Raw genomic sequence first — 22,689 nt, 5'->3', positions numbered from 1 at the left:
AATAAGCTCAGTTGTACAGTACACTAAAATAGTGGGAGGTTCTTTTAAACAAAAATAGTTAAATTACACTAATCTGTAAAAATCTTTGATTGCATATATATACATATATATATATATATATATATATATATATATATATATATATATATATATATATATATATATATATATATATGCGCTGGTATATTACATTCCTCACTAGATCTGCTCATTTGTTTGTCTGTGTCAACTATTCAGCATTTCTATACCCACATATGTCCTCTGTGGGTATTCCACTGGCAACACCGTGAATTTATAATAACCACACAGTTTGTCCAATGAAGGAACAGCCGAATGCGGAGCTAATGTTTCTCTTCCGGATCGTGAGATCACATGTCTACCATTGATAAACTTTATCCATCAAACAACAAATTCATGCCAATTGTTTTTTTTAAATATAAAACTGTTAAAATGCTAAAGACAGTCCATCCTGTCAGTCTGTGCAGTTTCGCTTGGCAATCGCTAGATGGCAGCAAATCCAACTTTAGTGCTGCAGATGCAACAAAGCATGTATAAACTACAGAGACCTGGATGGCAAACAGCAAAAGCAAAGGTAAACATAAACATAAAAGTGAAACTTTTAAGAAGGTCTGAATTGAAAAGAGATGAAAAATACATGCATAAACATATACACATACAATGTGTAGGCTTTGATAGAAGTCAGTTGTTTTTGTAAATTCTAAAACAACATAAAGAAATACATATTACATACATGTCTATGTTGCATGAAGGATTTACATTTTTTACCCCTTTCACTTGTTTGCAAGTGTCACCTTGCCCATCAGAACATAGTTACAATGGGTAGTTGTTGAAATCACCCTCTGAAATGTGTCAACCCTTCAAAGACCCTCATATGTCATCAGTTGCCATCGACAGTGTTCATGTAAACAGACACAGGCAGACATTTCAAATATGCTGCCCTCACCTATGGTGATTTCTCTAGTGCTACAATGGCAATCCTAGTATTATCACAATGCCATTTATCTCACAGAGAAAGAAAAGCATGGGCACTCGCAATTCATTTACAGTTTAACACCGTCAATCAAGTCATCCAATGAAACCCACTAGCAGTGCTTTATACGCTAACATTAGCACCTACCTTGCCATTCTGCACTGATATAAGATGAGCAGCACGGAGTGAAGCCACTTCACTGCTGGACTTAGGTTAAATTTTGGTTTCAAATTCCATACATGGGGTGAATGCAACATTAAAATACATAAAAATGCAGAACTGTCATTCACAAATCAAAAATACCAATGTAACGTTAACCTGTTAGCTAGTACCTGAGACATCAGAGAACTACGGATTGTTGTATGCTTGTTTTTGAAGAAAAGATACATAAGAGTTCTCAACACCCTCAGTTGAAGTTTTTCTCTGAGAAACCTCAGTTTGAAGGACCATTTAGCCACTTAAACACCTGTGTGAAAGGAAATGCCTCTGCTGATTTACAAACCATTGTTAATATTAAGCAGCATTTTTTTTCTTACGTTATTCTTGCTAATATAGCTGACTTTCTTTTGGGGGGGGACATGACAGCTTTTTAGGGTGACAGGAATAATGATGGCAGAGAGAGGGGAAATGACATGGACCAAAGGGCCACATATCAGAATAGAATCCTGGAACAGCATGCTCTACCAGCTAAGCTACAGGGGCAGCCCACCAACATAGCTGCTTGTGATCAATATAATGTCTACTAAAAAGATGTAAATGGGACTGGCAAAGAGGCACAGGTGCAAAATCAGGCGAAATCGCGCTAAATGGATAAAATCATGGATGCTACATCGACAGGCTCAAGAGGCCCTCCCTTTTTTTCCGTTTCTCTTTTCTGCACTGATCTGCTTACCTGAGGAACCATTTAGAGTGATTTCTTTCACTGACGAGTCACTGCCATTTCTACTGATCCAATCGCCCAAAAAGCCACAGATGAGGGCTGTCCAGTGTCCGTGGTGTGGGACGCACCGCAATGACTAGAGCCGCGGATGCTCACTGACAGCCAGGGCCGTTTCTGCCCTGCTGGGAAAACCAGCATAGACCAGCATAGCTGGTGATCAGCAAGACCAGCATATGTTGTGTTTTGGTGCTGGTATGCTTGTGACCAGCATGGGATGTGGCAACTACTTATTTCATATTGCAGAATATGAGGAGGAGTGAAGTTGGCTGTGAAAATCCAATACAGGGCACAGAGTCAGTGAGGTTGTCACAGAACACCAAGTTTATTGAATACAAGCTTCAAACCTGCAAGATTTTGGGCTCATTTGAGGGCACCCAAAACATTCTGCACTATAAATGCAACACTTTGTTTGTTGCTCCTGTTTCTCTCACAAGTTTAAGTTTCTTTTGTATACAAAATAAATTCTTCTTTCAGATGTTGAGCACACATTTGTTAAAATCCAATAAGGTAAGCCATCCAGCTGACAGGTGTGGCAAATCAAGATGCTGATTGAACAGGACTCAGGCACAGGTGTTCCCTGCCAGCATGGGCAGGGAACTTCCCATGCTGGTGCATGAGATGTTTGTGACCAGCATACCAGCACCAGCATGGGATGCTGGTAATTGGATGTTGGTGACCAGCATCCAATTAATTAATGGGACCTTGCTGGTGGACCAGCTTCATCATGCTGGTCCACCACCTAAACCAGCACTAACCAGCATATGCCAGCATAGACCAGTATGGAAATCGTGCTGGTCTATGCTGGTTTTTTCAGCAGGGTGTCTTTTGGGGGGCCCTATGGCCTCATTGATGCCTCTCCTCAGGCTTTGCTGTGCTTGCTTAGGCCTGCAGGACCCCAGACTTAAACGCACACTCCTGTGTCCTGAGCAGGGTCCTCACCTTGGCGTTGAACCACAGTGTCTGGTTGGGGAGCACTTTAACCGTTTTTGTCTCAGAAACAGTCTTAGCATATCCATGAGTTTCAAATGTAGTCCTACACCTGCCATGTTGGGGACCCACAGGTGTTTCAAACTAATTAATTAGTTCTACGCCAATCAGAAACACAACTCTAATTGAAACACCTGTGTTGGTCCCCAACATGGCAGGTGTAGGACTACATTTGAAACTCATGAATAAGTTAATGTATGAAAGGACAGCTCCAGGTCTGTCCCCAGACAAACTCCTCGAAGCATGCAGGTTTTGTATGCTGGGATCAGAGACAGAGACAGAAAGCTTTGGAGATGTTGCAGTAGACCTAATAGACATGATCCAGAGTGTTATTTTCTCTTGTCCAGAAGTTCACATATTTGTGGAATTTCGGCAGGACAGACTTCAAGTTGGCATGATTACAGTCCCTTGCCGCTATCACAATGCTGTCTGGGTGGGCCGACTGGTGTTGGCTCATGGAGAGGTGTTGCTTCTCCATGGCTAACCTGGCGTTAGCTTGCAGTGGTGCATAAACAGCTGTGATAGTTACTGATGTAATCTCCCTGGGCAAGTAGAAAGGTCTGCACTGTAGCATGGTGTACTCTGTGTTCAGAGAGCAGTGAGTTTCTTTGACTCCTCCTTGAACCGGCACTTTATCGTGGTGGAGGGGTTTGAGCACCCGAATGATCCTAGGAGCTATGTTGTCCGGGGCTTAATGCCCCGGGTAGGGTCTCCCAAGGCAAACAGGTCCTAGGTGACGGGTCAGACTAAGATCGGTTCACAAGCCCCTAATGAAAGGAAAAACACCAAGGACGTTCACGTCGTCCGGATTGGCGTCACCGGGGCCCCACCCTGGAGCCAGGCCTGGGGTTGGGGCTCGCAGGCGAGCGCCTGGTGGCCGGGTGGACCTGGCCGGGCACAGCCTGAACGAGCGACGTGGGCCCGCCCTCCCGTGGGCTCACCACTCGCGGGAGGGTTCAGAAGGGGCCAGTGCAGTGGGATATGGGTGGCAGTCGTGGGCGGGGGCCCCGGCGACCCAATCCCCGGATGGTGACTCTAGCCATGGGGACATGGAATGTCACCTCGCTGGGGGGGAAAGAGCCTGAGCTGGTGCAGGAGGTTGAGCGGTACCGGCTAGAAATAGTCGGGCTCACCTCCACGCACAGTCTGGGCTCTGGAACCCAACTCCTTGAGAGAGGCTGGACTCTCTCCTATTCTGGAGTTGCCCGCGGTGAGAGGCGGCGAGCTGGTGTGGGCTTGCTTATAGCTCCTCAGCCTCCATGTGTTGGAGTTTTCCCCAGTGAACGAGAGGGTCGCTTCCCTGCGCCTCCGGGTCAGGGATAGGACTCTCACCGTTGTCTCAGCTTATGGGCTGAACAGCGGTGCAGAATACCCGGCCTTCTTGGAGTCCCTGGGAGGGGTACTGGAGAGTGCTCCAACCGGGGACTCCGTCGTTCTACTGGGGGACTTCAATGCCCACGTGGGCAGCGGCAGTGTTACCTGGAGGGTTGTGATTGGGAGGAACGGCCTCCCCGATCTGAACCCGAGTGGTGTTTTGTTACTGGGCTTCTGTGCTAGTCACAGTTTGTCCATAACGAACACCATGTTCAAGCATAAGGGTGTCCATATGTGCACGTGGCACCCCTAGGCCGGAGGTCAATGATCGACTTTGTGGTCGTGTCATCTGACCTCCGGCCTTATGTCTTGGACACTCGGGTGAAGAGACGGGCTGAGCTGTCAACTGATCACCACCTGGTGGTGAGTTGGATCCGCTGGCAGGGGAGGAAGCTGGACAGACCTGGCAGACCCAAACGTATTGTGAGGGTCTGCTGGGAACGTGCGGCAGCTCGGGCAGTCGCAGAAGCAAAAACTCGGGTCTGGGAAGAGTTCAGGGAGGCCATGGAGGAGGACTACCGGTTGGCCTCGAAGAAATTCTGGCAAACCATCCGGCGCCTCAGGAGGGGGAAGCAGTCCTCCACCAACACTGTTTATAGTGGAGGTGGGGAGCTGTTGACCTCAACTGGGGACATCGTCGGGCGGTGGAAGGAATACTTCGAGGATCTCCTCAATCCCACTGACACGCCTTCCATAGAGGAAGCAGAGGCTGGGGACTCAGAGGTTGACCCATTCATCACCCAAGCCGAAGTCACTGAGGTAGTCCGGAAGCTCCTCAGTGGCAAAGCACCAAGGGTGGATGAGATCCGCCCTAAGAACCTCAAGTCTCTGGATGTTGTGGGGCTGTCTTGGCTGACAACGTCTCTGCAGCATCGCGTGGCAGTCGGGGACAGTGCCTCTGGACTGGCAGACCGGGGTGATGGTCCCCCTATTCAAAAAGGGGGACTGGAGGGTGTGTTCCAACTATCGGGGGATCACACTCCTCAGCCTCCCTGGGAAAGTCTATTCCAGGGTACTGGAGAGGAGAATTCGACCGATAGTCGAACCTCAGATCCAGGAGGAACAATGCGGTTTTTGTCCTGGCCGTGGAACACTGGACCAGCTCTATACCCTCCGCAGGGTGCTCAAGGGTTCGTGGGAGTTTGCCCAACCAGTCCCCATGTGTTTTGTGGACTTGGAGAAAGCATTCGACCGTGTCCCTTGTGGCATTCTGTGGGAGGTGCTCTGGGAGTACGGGGTCGGAGGCCCTCTGTTAAGGGCTGTACGGTCCTTGTACGACCGGAGCAGGAGCTTGGTTCGCATTGCCGGCAGTAAGTCAGACCTGTTCCCGGTGCATGTTGAACTCCGGCAGGGCTGCCCTTTGTCACCGGTTCTGTTCATTATTTTTATGGACAGAATTTCTAGGCGCAGCCACGGGCCGGAGGGGATCTGGTTCGGGAGCCACTGGATTTCATCTCTGCTTTTCGCGGATGATGTGGTCTTGTTGGCTCCTTCGAGCCAGGACCTCCAGCATGTCCTGGGGCGGTTTGCAGCCGAGTGTGAAGCGGCTGGGATGAGAATCAACACCTCCAAATCCGAGGCCATGGTTCTCGACCGGAAAAAGGTGGCTTGCTCCCTCCGGGTTGGGGGACAGTTCCTGCCTCAAGTGGAGGAGTTTAAGTATCTTGGGGTCTTGTTCACGAGTGAGGGAAGGATGGAGCGTGAGATTGACAGGCGGATCGGTGCAGCGGCCGCAGTAATGCGGTCGTTGTATCGGTCTGTCGTGGTGAAGAGAGAGCTGGTGTGGTGAAGAGAGAGCTGAGCCGAAAGATTTACAAGTCAATCTACGTTCCTACGCTCACCTATGGCCATGAACTTTGGGTCATGACCAAATGAATAAGATCCCGGATACAGCTCCGAAATGAGTTTCCTCCGCAGGTTGGCAGGGCACTCCCTTAGAGATAGGGTGAAGAGCTCTGTCACCCGGGAGGAGCTCGGAGTAGAGCTGCTGCTCCTCCACATCGAGAGGAGCCAGCTGAGGTGGCTCGGGCATCTGTTTCGGATGCCCCCGGGACGCCTCCCTCGGGAGGTGTTCCTGGCATGTCCCGCCGGGAGGAGACCCTGAGGAAGACCCAGGACACACTGGTGTGACTATGTCACTCAGCTGGCCTGGGAACGCCTTGGGATCCTCCCGGAAGAGCTGGAGGCAGTGTCCGGGGAGAGGGAAGTCTGGGTGTCCCTGCTCAGGCAGCTGCCCCCGCAACCTGGCCCCGGATAAGCAGACAAAAATGGATGGATGGATGGATATGGCGTTTGTACACCAGCCGTTGTTCACATGAATACAAAGTCCTCCTCGTCTGCTTTTACCAGAGTTAGCAGTCGTGTCTGCTCAGTAGACAGTGCAGCCGGCTAGTGCGATCGCTGCTTCTGGGATGTGCTGGTCCATCACACAGTGGTTTAGCCAGTTTAGCTAGTTTTGTGTTTGGGATCATTGTCCTTTATTCAATGTTCAGTTTAGTATACTACCTCTAAAATGTTTGAAACAAGCAATTTGTTTTACATATTTATCATTTTATTTATTCAGGGTTTAATATATATAAAGCCATTTGGTTGGTTGGTTCTGCTGAATGTTTGTCACCTAAAAAAACATATTGTGATAAGACTTTTGGCCATATTGCCCAGCCCTACTGATACCTGTCTTCCAGCAGCTTTTCATTCATTGCAGACTTGCCTCATGGCAGTGACACAACTGTGCCATGAACTTTATACATAAAAACATTGATCTTGGAACCTGTAACTGCTTTGAAATGGCTCCAAGTATCTTTCCTGACTTGTTCAAATCAATAATGGAGCCCATAACGTTAACAAATTTTCAGATCAATGCTGAGCTTCTTAGACTTTCCCATTGCTCTGCCTGATTGACAGCTAACCTGCCCCGCCCCCCACCTGGGGCCTTCTTCTTTTTCTCCACTTACTCTTGCAGCACACAGCACTGTGTCTCTCACCAGCTCCCCCTGGGAGCCAACCCAAGTACTGGCACTCTCCATGGCTCAATGCCCCTGCCATAGCCCACTGTCTCCTACTGGCTGTCATAAAGCTACTTCCACTGCTGTGATTAACTCGATTCCAATTCCCGTTGTTATTTCACATCACAAATTAATACACCTGCACAGGTGTAATGGAACTATTGATCACAGTGTGCTTGCTATTTCAGCCAGATCAGCTCACACCAAACCTCACATTTTTTATTTCTTTTGCCTGACTGAGACATGACAGCAGCCTAATGATTTTTAACACCTTATTCAAACTATTCCTCCTGGATTTGTCTACTCATCACAACCCTGTACCTCTGGCCGAGGGGGTGGCCTGGCGATACTATACAATCAAATATGGAAAGTGTCCTCCATTACAGTACCTGTATATCCCTCATTTGAATCCATTGCTCTACAAATCAAGGGCCCAACTCCTACTATTCTAGCCACTATCTATCAACCACCCAAGCTGAATAATGCTTTCCTACAGGAATTCTCTGCCTTCCTAACAACCCTATGCTCTGTGTCCCAAAACCTAATATTGCTAGGTGATGTCAATATCCACTGAGATAGCATCAACAATGTTTTTACAAAGGACTTTACCTCATGCCTTGACAGCTTTGGACTAAAGCAAAATATTGACTTTCCAACACACTCCAAAGGACACATTCTTGACATAATCTGCTGCTCTGGTGTGACCCCCCCTAAACTGTTGTGCCTCAGATTTGCCCATCTCAGACCACAAGCTAGTATCCTTTGATGTCATGCTAAGATTATCCAGGACTAGCATGCCTCGCTCTATCTCCTTTCGAAACATCAGAGATATTGACTTGTCAACCCTCTCTAATGGAATTGATGATTTTCCCAGCAGAAACAATTTATCTACCAAAGATTAACTGGTATCCCACTACAATCTCGAACTTCAGTGACTGCGAAAATCCTCTTGCACCTCTGAAAACAAGGTCTGTTTCCGTTGCCCAATCTGCTCCTTGGTTTACACCAGCACTACGCCAGCTCAAAACCAAAGGCCGTCACCTGGAACGCCTTTATGTCAAAACCGGCCTAGCAGTGCACAAAGAAATGTATCATAATCACATACTCCAATACAAGGATGCTATTTCTCTAGCCAAAACCACATACTACTCAACCTTAATCAGGACAGCAGATGGGAACACTAGAGCCCTATTCTCAACCATCATCAATATCTTGAAACCACCTGATGCGCTACCATCTCACCTACTCACAGCTGCACATTGTGATAACTTTATGACCTTCTTCAATGCCAAAATTGAAAACATCCACCAGACATTGACTGATTCAAATAACTCTACACCCTCTCTGCCCACATTCTCCATCAGCTCCCCACTCGCCAGCTTCAAACTGCCAACTGTCTCCGAAATAACTGGACTCATCTTCAAATCCAAATCATCCACCTGCCAGTTAGACCCCCTGCCCACCTACCTGTTAAAAGCTGCATGCCTGCCTTGTCCTCTCTCATAACTGATATCATTCATTCCTCACTGACTTCTGGTGTTGTTCCATCATCACTAATGACTGCTGCAATTACTCCAACTGTCAAGAAACCTGATACAGACCTAAATTATTTGAACAACTTTCGTCCCATCTCAAACTTGCCATTTATCTCCAAAATAATCGAAAACTGTTGCAGCTCAACTGAACACCCATCTGTCTCACTACAACCTTTTTGAACAATTTCAGTCTGGCTTTCACGCCCATCATAGCACTGAGACAGCCCTCGTGAAAATCACAAATGACCTTTTGATGGCATCTGACTCTATTTTACTCTCCATCCTGGTTCTCCTTGACCTCAGCGCAGCCTTCGACACTGACTTTCATGACTTCCTCCTGGACATGCTGGCCTCCATTGGAATGGAATGGCTGAAATCCTATCTCACAGGTCACACACAATTTGTCCAACTCAAGAACCTAAGATCTGGCTCAACTCCAGTCTCCAGCGGTGTTCCCTATGGGTCTGTTTTTTGCCCCCTCCTGTTCACTATTTACCTTCTGCCCCTTGGACACATTCTCATGAAATTTCATATTCAATTCCACTGCTATGCTGATGATACACAGCTTTATATCTCCACTAAGCCTACTTCCACTCTACCACCCACAGCTCTATCCAACTGCCTACTGGAGATTAAATCATGGTTCTCACTCAACTTCCTTGAACTGAACAGTGACAAAACCGAAGTCCTCCTCGTTGGCACCAGATCCACCCTGGCAAAGCACAACCCCTTCTCCATGTCCATCGACAATTCCACTGTCCTACCATAACCCCAGGTAAGGAGCCTGGGGTCACAACAATAATGTTACCCGGTCTGCATACTTCCATCTAAGCAACATCAACCACCTCCGTCCCTCACTCACACCAGCCTGCACTGCTATTCTTGTTTTTCAGACCTCGCTTGAAAACACACTTATTCCGCGTGGCTTACTCTGTATCAGCCTAATCATATAATCACACTCCTACCTATTCTCTATTCCACTCTATTTCACTATTCTCACCCCGGAAGCTGAACCCTGCCTAACCCGGCCCGGTCGACTTCCTGTATGGTGAGGACTGCGGAGTCTGAATTCTGTGTCGAGCCAGCACCATGTAATTGCATCCTCTTACTTATAGATAGATAGAATTATCTCTTATTATTTTTGCACTAAATTGTCCCCTGTCTTTTGTTGTACTGTTATTGTTATCTGCGGTGTCCTTGAGTGCTTTGAAAGGCGCCTTCAAATAAAATGCATTATTATTATTAATATTATTATTGTTGTAGTTTGTGTCCAAGTCTAATGACTGTATCAAACAGGTCCTATTAACATGGGCCCAGAAAAGTCAGCAGCTGGTATCAATCAGAACCACTCAGAACAAGTTAAGAGGCCATGATACAAAGAACATTAGATTCACACAACTTTCAATTATCACCTACATTGATTGTTCAAGTTACTGTATGTGTATTTTTGAGCCAGCAGATTTGGTCACATTTTCAGAAGACCTATATTAAATTCATAAACATTCATAAACCAAACTTCATGAATGTCAGATCGTTACAGTATCACTTTAAGTGATTGACACATCAGTGGCAAGAGATGGCAAAAGAAGCCATTTATTGAAATAATCAAAAGAAACTAAACATGAACACTTTTTTTTCAATCAAGCAAAATATAACAGTTTCCACGTCGAAAAACAGTCAACACTAAGTCTTTGAAACAATCCTGCCCAGTTTGATTAGGCAGTTCTGTACTGAGGGCAAAGAACAAAACAGCTTTTTTGTGTTCAGCATCTTTTGTAACGCATAAACCTTCAGACAGAGAAAAACTGAAATCCAACATATTGCCTTTTTATAAATCAAATATATACATTTTCTTACAGCATTTACACATAGAGGAAACAATGAAAAAAAATACCACAGAAGAACTCTATCTGTCAATCAAAGATAAAAACAAACAAAAAATAAAAAAAACACACCATGTAGACAGAAGTGAAACTGAAGCATGATGATGCTGCCAGAACGGTACAATATTGTTAATGCTGACAGTAAGAAGCAACAGGGTTTCCTGGGTTCCAAAGGGGAGAAGACACATGGGAATGACAGATCAGGGTACTAGACAGAAACATGCTCGGGGGGAGGGTCTCTGAACTGAGGTCACTTCACTTTCATTTTGGTTGAATTAGGAAGCATCAAACATTGAAACCACAACTTCCATAATGCTTGTTTGCTCAGGCATGTTAGATTCATGAGCATTGGCAGCAGGTCGGTAATTACTGTGTGTCATGTCGAGGCCTGGTTTAAGCCGTCTTGATACAATAGTCTCTGTGATTTTTCCTCCTGTCAGTACTGGCTATAAAGTAATAACTTTTCATGACTACACTGTGTGGGACAGTGACATAGCCATATCAAGTAAGCATATTTCAAATGTACTTTTGCGTTGGACCATATTCCCTTTGTGTTTCCATGCAGAGCGTTTGCTTGTTAAAATAACCTAGGCATTACTTTCATGACGATGGTTAATCGAGTGATTGAGCTAATCTAGACTGCTGAAACATCTTGTTAGCTTCATCTGAAGATCAATGATTGCGGGGTTTGGCCCCCTTTGGAGTCATATACCCCTTTCCCCCTGGACAAAAGACCAACCAACACCTACACCCGGCTTTGTCTTTAATCCATCGGTACATCAACATTCATTCCCGGTCAAATGTCTCTGCAGTGGTCACAGGTGTTTATTGGCTCCAGGTCTGATCGGCGGTGATGGAACACAACCGGTCGGACATGCTAATATACTCTCCTTTTCTAGTGCGATGCTATGATGTGTGTTGAAATGAAGGTAACATACTTTTCCATCCATCTTTGTTCAAGCTGTGTGTTGAGTTTAAAACCTAACTGTTAGCGATTGGTATTGTGTGACTCTAAACACAGATGGAAAATAAGTTTCTGGGCATGCTTGTGACATCAAACATGAAAACACCAGAAAAAAATAGAAAGGCAAACTTAAGTTGTCCATTTTAGCAGGTTTACCTGCATTTATAATACCCACATATACACCCTAATTTTGATGTAAAAATGGGAATATTGTTAAGGGATAAGTTCATGGCCAACATGGGCAGGAGGAATGTATTACACATGATGGAAAGTTTCAGTATGCTTCAAATGACCGCAGAACTGAACAAGGTATTCTCTTCTACCTAGCAGTGCAGAAAAATGGTATAAGTATAAAACATTTTAAGGACATAAACCTGAAATGTTCTTCTTCGTACAACACAATGGAAGCCTAGACCCTGGACCTTACAGGTCCTTGCAGACTGAGGTATTGGAAAGCTTAAGGTCATCATGGAAAAGACCTGCTGGAGATAATGGCACACTTTCAGACTGTCTCTCCTCAAAGGCATTCATTGGTTGTGCAGATAAAAAGTGATGAAGTAGTTGTGCGAAGAATGAAAAGATGGTTTAAAGAGAAGTTCAAAGGCTGCTTCCAGACCCTCAAAACACTTGACCAATCACCATGTGAAATGGCTTCCACTGTTGAATCGTCTGTTTTTGAAAGTTATACTGCCAAATAACTTATTCATCTGATATACAGACAACCCTTGTCACCATATACATTCCAAACCATGTCTTAATTTAAGAGATTACAGTTAGCTCAGATGTTCACGCTTCTATATTGTCAATATCACTAATTGTGCAGGGAAGTGAAGTGAGCCCAGCAGGGTTGTTGCGGTAGTAGAAGCAGAACTGCACCCCAAATTTAAGGAGAGGGGAAGCAGGGTGGTGGAGCCGACAGACACACCGACAGTTGCTAGACACTGACTGAGGCGCTGCATTCACACCAATATGGCTTCAGGCCTTGAGACATGTCAACGATGTGCAGACAGATGACAAAGATAAGAGTGGAGGTGAACTATGTAATGCATCTGACCTCATCATCAGGGAACACACAGGGGTAAAGCAACAGGCTTCTTCCTGTGGCTGGCTTTGACAACAGACAGGGAGGCGGCAAGAGAGAATGCAGCGATGAGGCATTGACTAGGTGTTTCATCATGAACGCAGCCTAATTCTTCTGTGTGTGATTGTAAGATGCGAACTACAGTATAAACAACATTAAACACCCCAAATCTTAAGTGGCATTTGGAGAGAATGCTGACATAAAATGAACACAATCTTTCTTCCACCTTGCTATGCTATAATGATCTGCAAAATGTCATGTAATAGTGAACAGACAACTTCATTAGTATTGCTTTCAGTGTAGGTTTATAGTGCCTGGTGATCTACATAATCACAGATTTGTAATAAACATTGTTTTGAAAGGAGAGTTTTGGTGTCCTGTAATTTCCAGCTGGGAAATGTTAGAGGCATTGTTGATGTTATGGCTACTTCTATTCGTGTACAACTCATGACTCATGTAGCATACTCAGGCATTTTCTGGTCGGCCTACTTTTAATTTTCTCACAGGTCTGTACGTGGGTGTGTATTATGCTGAGTGACAAGTGAAGAAATGACTTCACTTGTAAAATGTTTAAAATTTCTCACCTGTAGTTTGGCTCATTTTGTTAAGCACAAAAGACAGAACACAATGCATAGTGCTCTCTTAGTTGTGACCTGTTTGATGTTCTAATAAAGAGATGTAACCAGGTCAGATAAAACAAAAATGGAGTTGTTTTTGAATGGCCTTCCCAAAGTCATTAGAAGGCATGGACTGTGCTGAAGAACCAAGTCTGTGTCAGGAAGACAACAAATTTAGTTGAACTTCACTAATTCTGTCCAGAGGAGTGGTTAAAAATTCAGCCAGAGGACAACCAGAAGCTTGTGGATGGTTTTTAAAAGAACCTAGCTGAGGTGGAAATAGCCAAGAGACATTTAGCCAAATATTAGTTACTGTTTGTATATTTTTGAGCCAGCATATTCAGTCACATTATCAGAGGGCCTATAATAATTTCACTACTCAACCAAATTTCATGAAAGTTTTTGTGATAAAGTAGTTTGTGTATCACTCATCACCATCACAGAAACACCAGAGCTGTAGAAACTATTAGAACTGAAGACTGCCATAATACACATTTTCTTTACAAGTGAATGCAAACTTTTGACCACCATTGTATCTTCCAGCTGAAACTACTTCTACTACTGCTGAATGTTTTAAACAAAGTAAATACTGGCCATACTGTACAAATTGCTCCTTCAATACAATTGTTTAACAAAAGGAAGAAAAGAAAAGACTAATTAAGTGTTTAGTGGGAAGCACTTACGTTAAACATGAGGGCTTATTTCCACTTACCTCTTTAAATACAAACTGAATAGCATGATGGTTCTTCCATGAGGTTGAATTTGTTAAATGAGAGACTTTGCAAAGCTCTAATGGTAGCCAGCTTATACTTTGTGGACCATTTAAAATGGCACATGGATCTGATAAATAGTAATTAATACTACTAACAGAGTTCTACTCTCACAAATTCATGCAGCAGATTTGGTTTAGTTAATAGGTCAGCAGCAGGATCAGGTGTGGATGAAAACACTCTAAACTAGACCAAATTCAACAAACCAAAAGTTACATTTAAGTAAAGCAGTTATGTGTAATTTGACCCCAAGAGAGTGCCATCAGTGGTCCATTAAGCCTTAAAGAACATTTTGTATTTTTAACCTTTTGAGCAAATTTCATTTATTTTAGAAAATCGTTGTCGTAGTCATGTTGAAAATGAACAGCCTCTAACTGACTATATCCCATCACAGAACACTAAAACTCTCAAGTGAAATGTTTTGTTGGTTAACATGAACAGGTTGATGACACATTTGTTAATCAGCATAATGATATGATAGTGTAGCCTTAATGCTGTATGGATAATATGCTCAAGAGATTATATTTTATATGTTGTGTGCATCTGTCCAAATCGGTCATTGTCCTGTTTTCCTCATCACTCATTCATCACACATTCCTTCAAGGCCTTCATTTATCAACTACAATATATAGCTTAAGAAGCGCTAAAGCTCAGTGAAGACTAGCTTACCACCATTTGTGTCATGAGCTTCTCAAAATTTTGCAATATCATAGTTAACACCTTGATTTTATAGCCTCACCTTTGTGAGCCTTAAGTTGGTGCTGAATTGAACAATTACTCCTTCATCAAGAAACTTCACTGAGCTGACTTATTTGTGGTTGCACAGTGTACCAGCATCTCTGACTTCTAGTTTTTGACATATAGAGTTCAGTATCTGTTTTAAAAGTTTCTTTAAACAGACATCAACACTGTCACAGAGGCCTTTCTCAAAGTGCACATTTTGACTTGTCATTGCAGAAAAGGCACAGGTAGATCAAGTAATGTCAATGGTACCTGGCACTAGCACACCTAAATACTGTGTGTCTAAACATTAGACTGAATACCATTTTAGCAAGGACAGGACTGAGGAATTAATTTGTTTTTGTTTTGCCCAGACCAATCAGCCTGTTGGTTTTCACACAAGCTATGGCACTACTTGCTATGAAGAATTGAAGGAAAAGTTCACAAAAAAAAAATGAAAAACCAGTTAATATCCACTCATCCCCAGGACAACAGAAGGCTGGGTGAAGTTTCGTATTCCATAATATATTTCTGGAGCTTCACAACAAAACACCATAGCAGCATTCTCCTAAACAACTGAAGTAAATGGGGACTAATTCCATACAGCTCATCTGCCGTAAAATCAGACTTTCCATCAGCATTGAGGTGAGTAGATAGTGACAGAATTTTCATTTTCATTTAAAATTCTGAGTACCATTCAATTGTAGGACATACATTAATATGGTTTTAATTCAATATTTATACTATATGTGCAACAAGCTATGGCTTGTACTTTTGCAAGTGGCACTAGTTATTGAACTGCCACTCTGATCCATCAGTAAATTGGGCTGTAATTGCTGTCTCTGCCAACAAAAATGTGTCCCGCTGCTTCCAAAGGAGGCAAAACGGAAGTTGGAGTTAAAGTGTTAAACAACTTTCTTTTAATTTTTATTTTACAGATGTGGCAAGGTAGCTTCCAAGCTATGTAGAAAAATGAAATCCCCATTCCTAATGCCATTTGCAATGCTTTGATTAGTCAACTCTATTCTGCTCGGGAAACAGCTGTGAATGAGCACATTGGGGGTGATGATTCTAAAGTCTGAAACCAGCTTACACCTTAATAAATTGTTAGTCAAATCTTTGTTTGACATGCCAAAAGGTTCTCTTTGAGGAAGGCCTACAACCCTCTGTCATGAGGCGGTCAATTTATGGGTCCATGGACAATCATAGTGCATTTTGCTCTTGCTGCTCAAGCAGATTGACAGACTTTGTCTGTCAGAATTATACAGTGTCCATAGAGAAGCATTGTATTAACTATATGGTTTTCATATATGTCCCATGTTTGTTTGTCTCTCCAAACAGAACATTTTGTTCATGTGACTGTCCAAGTTTTATTCCTTTAAGCTCCTTGATTCCCATTGTTATAAACCTGGGAGGATTACAGTCTTTCTCCTTATTTCTTCATCATTTCAAAACAAATTGTTTTCTGTTTTCTTACCAAGCTTGTGTTAGACCCGTCAGATTTTCTCTTCCATCCCATCATTCATCCATCTTAACACATTGACAGATTTTCAGTTCAGACCCAAAACATCAATCTTTACACCTGTGAGAAATTCTGAGCGATGTATCAGTTCTAAAACATGGAGCAGTCTGTTGACAGTACATCCAATCCTTTGTAGTGCTTGTCCTAAACATGTGAGACTTTTTGCGTCTCTCTCGCCTGTTTGATACTGTAGAGCCACTTAATGACTCTTGCATTTCGCTCCACAGCTGAGATGCCATAAGGTACACGCTCCCCTGCCTCCTCTTCCTCGTCCTCCTCCGCGTCTGACAGTCCATCATTGGAGGATCGCCGTGACCGGTCGCAGTCGGAGGAGATCATAGAGGCCGATCGGAAGTTCAGGCTGACGATATCCGAGTTAGCCCGGGCAAAGTTCTCTGGACCGACCGCCTCCAACTCTTCAGGATCAAGGCCGCAGTAGTTAAAAAAGCGTTCCACGTCAGCTCCAGCCCGGGCATACCGGTCTGACAGGTCTGATTTAGATCTGTGTAGCGAGGAGCGACGAGCCACCGATGAACCAAGCTCTAGCTCAACGTTGGGATCGCTTGAAGTTTTGGAAGGGTCTCCGAAATCACAAGGTAGCGACTGAGGGGTGGTGTTGTCACAGGGAGAAGGGGATAGAGATTGACGAGGGGGAGGCAGTGACAAGGACAGTGCGGGCGGAGGGAGGGAGGCGGGGTTGGGTTTCGGTGGGAGGGGTGGAGCTGAGGAGCTACTCGATCGGGCTGTGCGGAGAGGCTTGCCATTGCACAGTCGTAGGAGGTCGGAGGAGGAGTGGGAGGTGAGCAGAGGTGGTAGTGGGGAGCGAGATCGTTCAATAACTCCACCTTCACCTCCTCTCTCGTCAAGGACTCGCCTGCTTAGGTTGAGGTTTCCTCCCTGTTGAGGACTGCGACGTCCCCCATTGTTGATAGGAGGGACCTTCAGAGAATGGGAGAAGGATCGGAGGGAGTGTGAGGTGCTCGGACTCGGAGCTGAGTCTGGCAGATGCTCATTAAGTGTCATTGTAGATCGGTAGGTTAGCGGCATCCTATAAACAGAAAACAGAAAGATAAATATATACAAAGCAGCACTGTAAAGTATAAAGACTAAATTAACAGTTGGTTGATGGGTGATTCAAGCAACATAAAACACAAGCTGAATTGAATGCTGTACCCTGCACTTGCAAACTTACGTTTGTAAAAAGCAACTTAACAACATTTTAGCTTGGATATACTTCCTTTTCAAATGCTTGTTATCCCATGACCACCGATGCTGTGTCACAGCTTTGTTAGACTGTTTCCCTTATGTTAATGCCCAGGTAATGAATTCAGGGGTGGAAACGTTTAATCTGGTATTACACAAACTTAAAAATCCCAAGAATACTCCAAGACCCTCTCTTTGTAAACAATTAAAATGCTTTTATAGTCATGACGGTTATTTGTACCCAAAAGGTGTAATTTATGGGAAGTATGGCCAGAGTTTCGAGGTAGCTCCAAAAGCATAGGGATCAGCATATCACCAGATGAACCGACAACTGCCGCTTTTTGCAAGTTATCCTTGCCTGTAGCTAGCTACCGGTGTTTCCCTTAGGATGGAGTTGTAGCAGTAGAGGTGAGTGTTCACCCACGTGCAAAAGCAAAGCGCAAAGTGCACCCTGCCGGGAGGTGTATATGTGTCTGCCGGCACCACAGAGGCTCTTTAGGCTTAAATACATAACAGTACATTTGTGCACAGTAATGAGCAGGAGAAATGTCTGTCTAGCATATGAGGTGTTTCAAGCTTTTGGGAAATACACTTTTATTGAACACAATAAAAGTATAATCTTTCAAACAATTACTGACAATAATTTAACAAAAAATATATTAACAACCAACCATATACAGTAAAATCACATAAGACAAATACTAGAACAATCCAAAAGCTCTGTGCCTCTGTGAAGTAATCTGTCAGAAACTTGAGATTGACAGCTTTCGCGGTGCTTGTTAAAATCGTTGTGCTGACATTATCAAGTAAACTCAAAGTTTCTCGTTGCACCTTCTCCAAACCTGGCGCTAACGTTACTTCCGTTCTGGTGTATGCTGAGAGACGGCGCAGCACGGCACAGAATAGCGGAGTTTAGTGCGGCGCATCATCTGCATCAACAGTATATCTAGATGAATGTAGTGAAGGAGACCGCTTGCAAAGTTTCTTTGACAGAGACAATGATAGTTGCCAAGCATAATATGACAACAGAACCATGGATACTGGCAGCCAAAATTGTTATATTAAAGTTCATTATTCTAACAGCTGCAATAAATAGCGTAACAGGCTTCATAGTCTCTATAGGTGGCCCACTGTGGTTCATGACTTATTTTCATAAATCGTTTCAAACAGGTGTGTGATTGACCTGAATATGAAGCGTCCATACCGCAAAATGATGTTAGTTAGTAAAGTTAGTTTCTAAAGAGACAAGACTGAGCCCACTCTCCACCTCTCCTCTCTCCTCATTAAAAAAAAAATAAAAAAAAATTCAGCAGCGGCGGTCATATATCAGCAGTGGCGGTATGCTAGGTGCATATAGGGGAAACACTGAGCTACTGTTAACTAATTATTGGATGGCTCAGGTAGCCATGGAGCCAGATGCCCCTAGAGTCTGAACACGGCTGGACACCAGACTGGGACTGAAGACAGCCCTCAAGAATAATGGAGTTCAATGTGAATACAGGAGATACAATATGGAGGTGATTTACAGGGGATCTGACCAGGGAGGGAGTTGGACATTAGCAGCAGGTGAAAATGGTGTCTAGAGCCTGAATATGTTCACATTTTCTCTGTGAAACGAGGATTTATTTTGTCCAAAACAGAGGTGATTGTGGAAATACAACCAACACTGTTTTGGTGAGTTTGATTTCATCTTTGGCAGGCTTAAAATTAAGTTTGTTTAATGATGTAAAAAGGCAATTATGCTCGTTTTACTACAGTAAAATAGAAATACTTGAATTCATAAGGTGTTTTGTTGTATTTTTCCATTTGTTCTGGAAAATACAAGAAATACAATATTTCCTTACTTGACCTTTTGTGAGTTCACTCATTCCACTTAAAGCAATGAGCGCTTGTGATATGTAGCAGACCTGCAGCTCAAATACGTCTTCCAGCTGAAACTACTGGGGCTAACCTGGTATTATGAGACAGGATGGGCCTGAGATATTTGGTAAGCATGGAACTGGAACACAGTACACAGACATCTGTCACATAACGTCAACAAAGATGGTGTTTCTTCACATTCTTGGTAATGTTCATTTTTTAATGTTTAAACAAAAATTCTGGCCATATCTTACACTTCAACAACTCTGATCCAATAAAATAAATTCAAATGTATCAAATCACAATTTTCCTGAGAAAACTCTCTACTAATTGTATGATAGTATCATATCTTGAGTTAGGCTCTTATTCCCCTGCGCACCATGTGACAGCCTCCATTCTCTGTAGGGCCTGCTTTGTGTGTTTCCTCTGTGTCCACGCAGTCACATCCCACACTCTCTCGCTCATCATCATTGCTCAGGTGCCATGGTGCTGTTTGACTAGCTTCGGCCTAGTTAGTAGTTTTAGTTTTGTACACTTCCAACACAACCTCATGCATCCATCTGCTGACACACTGATATCTCTAACTCACAAACCTCATGACCTATCTTATCACGTCGTTTGAGTTCTTGTTTATTAATCAATACATTTGTAAACCTTTCCGTTAAAACCGTGTGTCTCTTAAGCAACAAGGCAGTATCCAGGTCATGACAACCAAATTATGGCTATGTAGTTAAGCTAGTTATTTACAGTAGTTTGCCAACTTGTATAAATCAGGAATTTCCAATACTTATGGAAGTATGGAACAACTCACAGCTATTGATTATTTGGAGGTAAGCTTGGCATCTGTTACTGACCACCTGGAGTTTTCACATTTTAAGACAGATATTACCATGACGAGGCATCCAATACACAATGAGCAAATAATGGCTTATTTTATGCATGTTCAAACTATTGTGAGTCCCTATCAACCCTGTCAGCAGAGAATTTGGAAAATTTCCGTCAAGCTGGTCAATTTACAATAAATGCATTTGAACACAAAAACAGCTCAAAATGAGTGCCTATATGTTAAATAAGTACTTTACACAGCACGTATTAGTAAGATATGAATTTACCCTGATGACCTCAACAGCACAGCACTCTTAGCCCCACCTCCTCGTCCTTCTGCTCCTGAAGAGGACGATGAGTTCAGTAGATTTTTTAAAATCTCCAGGTTTAAATTCTCCCGTTTGCTGCTGCCACTGCTCGTTGCACATGTGTCTGACTTGGCATTATTATTGGATGCTTTGAAAGGCATCCCGCCTCCATTTCCTCCTCCACCAATCCCAGAACCTCTCTTGGACAGGAGGGGGTGACCAGGAGGAGGCTTGGCCAGCACGGGTGGTTTGATTGGCTCCTGTTTGGCGTTGATAACTTCCTGACTCTTGACATACTTGGCCTTGTCAGCTTCTAGTCTCTCCACAGCACTGAGGCGCTTTGGGTTAGGTTCCACCTGAGACAAAAGATTAAAAACAGCACATGTAAATGATTATAACACTCCACTCAAAAATGTTCAATACATGTATCTCATAATGTATACTACTCCCTGTATATTCCAGGTAGGAGAAAACACAACATTGAGAGAGTGGCAGGGAGCAATCAGAACAGGATGCAAACCATTTCAGGGCTAAAACTTGTAGACAGACCAACCACTGATATTCACACCTGAAACCTATTTTAGGCTCACTGTAACTTGCTAGTCTTCGCAACATGAGGAGAACACGTAAGGACTCAGTCAGTAAGATAGGGCTCAAACTTCCCCGCTGTGATACAATGGCACAGCACTGTGTTTACAGAATGAATCTATAGTTGCCATGGTCCAAACACCTCTACCAACTCAGACAGCTGAAGAAATGTACAGTTTCTCTGGAAGTGCTAGGGCCCCTCTATTCTGGTGTTGTGGATAGCATCCTAACAGGGGTCATCACCAGCTGGTCTGGGAACACCTCTGCTGAGGGTTGCAACACCCAATAAAAAAGTTGTGTATCAGTTGTGTATCACCTGCAGGACTTAACCAGAAGGTGCAAAACCTGAGCAAGCATGATTATGAACAGTATGAACACGTGCAGCAATAGCTGCTTAAGACAAGTTTGACTATTTGGACTTTTAGACATTCTATCCATGCCAAGCATGCACAATATAATTGCCATACAGGGATAACCTTCTTGCCCCCCTCCAGCATCATTTGTGAGCAGTAGCCAGTACTCTCCTGTTCAGTTACATTTTGTCTAGGCAATAGTATCTGTGAAACTACTGCTGGTGGGTAAGGAGATATTGTATATCTAGTGTTCTGTGAGTGTTCTGCATTCTGTGAGAAAGGTTTGATGTACTTAATCTTGTCTGGACACTTTTTGGGTAAACTGTTGTGATACTGTTATGTCCAAGACCTGTTGTGCTGTGTCTTACAGAGTACCTGAGTCTCCTCCTCCTCGTTACCTGGCACCTGCTGCTGGGTTTAAAAGCCCAGCGTGACCCCACCCACACTCTCTCCCTGCAGCCTGGACCAGCAGCATGGTCGCCAGACACCATTTTGGTTTTCCTTTGTTATTTTTTGGTTACAATAAACGTAGATTACTTGCATTTAACCTGTGTTTGAGTAGTACCTGTGTTTCCCTCGAGCCGGGGTCATAACATATTGGGGGCTCGTCCGGGATAAAAAAAAAAATGTGTTGTGTCCGTTTTTTTTTTCCCCTAGACTGTGTAATCTTATAGGTTGGTGGTGTTTGGCAATTTGGCTGGGAGCAGCTGTGGTCTTCTCCTGGTGGGTGTGGTGAGTATAATATCTGAGTGTCTCTGGGTTAAGCTTGTGAGTGATCCCTGGTTAGTTAGGGAGTGTGCCAGCTGAGCAGAGCAATCTGTCCTTCCTTCGGTATACTATTTGTTATTTTGCCTTTTTTATTTTTGAGGCAACTCTGGGTGGAGACATGTCTCTGGTGGGGGCGAGCATCTCAGGGGCCTTGGTCATATGGCTAAGGTTTCCTGAGGTTTTGCTTTAAAGAAGCCTCGAACCCGGCACGTCTCAGAAGGCAGGTAGGCTTAGTTTGAAGTTAGGCAGGTACCAGGGGGGCTTGCTTGCTCGATCATTGACACTCGGAGGTTTGCTCACCGACTCAATAGTGATCGATTGGTAAAGTTAGGTGAGGTAGTTATTGCCTTATGGGGGACAAAGGTGGTAGCGTGCCTAGGATCCTAATTTTGTAT

The 22,689-nt window shown here is 43.9% G+C and overlaps 1 protein-coding gene across 2 annotated transcripts in view; it reads right to left on the bottom strand.

The window, feature by feature from the left end:
• Positions 1-10,399: 10,399 nt before the first annotated feature.
• Positions 10,400-22,689, bottom strand: part of fam110b (family with sequence similarity 110 member B) — a 71,044-nt gene continuing 58,754 nt past the window's right edge. For both annotated transcript variants that reach the window (XM_030402266.1, XM_030402265.1), the window contains 2 exons: positions 20,565-20,941; positions 10,400-17,437 (listed from right to left, as the gene is read on the bottom strand). In XM_030402266.1, the coding sequence (XP_030258126.1) occupies positions 16,534-17,437; positions 20,565-20,941 (1,281 nt within the window). In that variant the 3' untranslated portion in view covers positions 10,400-16,533. The remainder of the gene's footprint in view (positions 17,438-20,564; positions 20,942-22,689) is intronic.

This window comes from Sparus aurata, chromosome 21 (genome assembly GCF_900880675.1).
Source record: "Sparus aurata chromosome 21, fSpaAur1.1, whole genome shotgun sequence".
In the NCBI taxonomy this organism is placed as follows: domain Eukaryota; kingdom Metazoa; phylum Chordata; class Actinopteri; order Spariformes; family Sparidae; genus Sparus; species Sparus aurata.
This window is presented reverse-complemented; position numbering and strand designations above follow the sequence as displayed.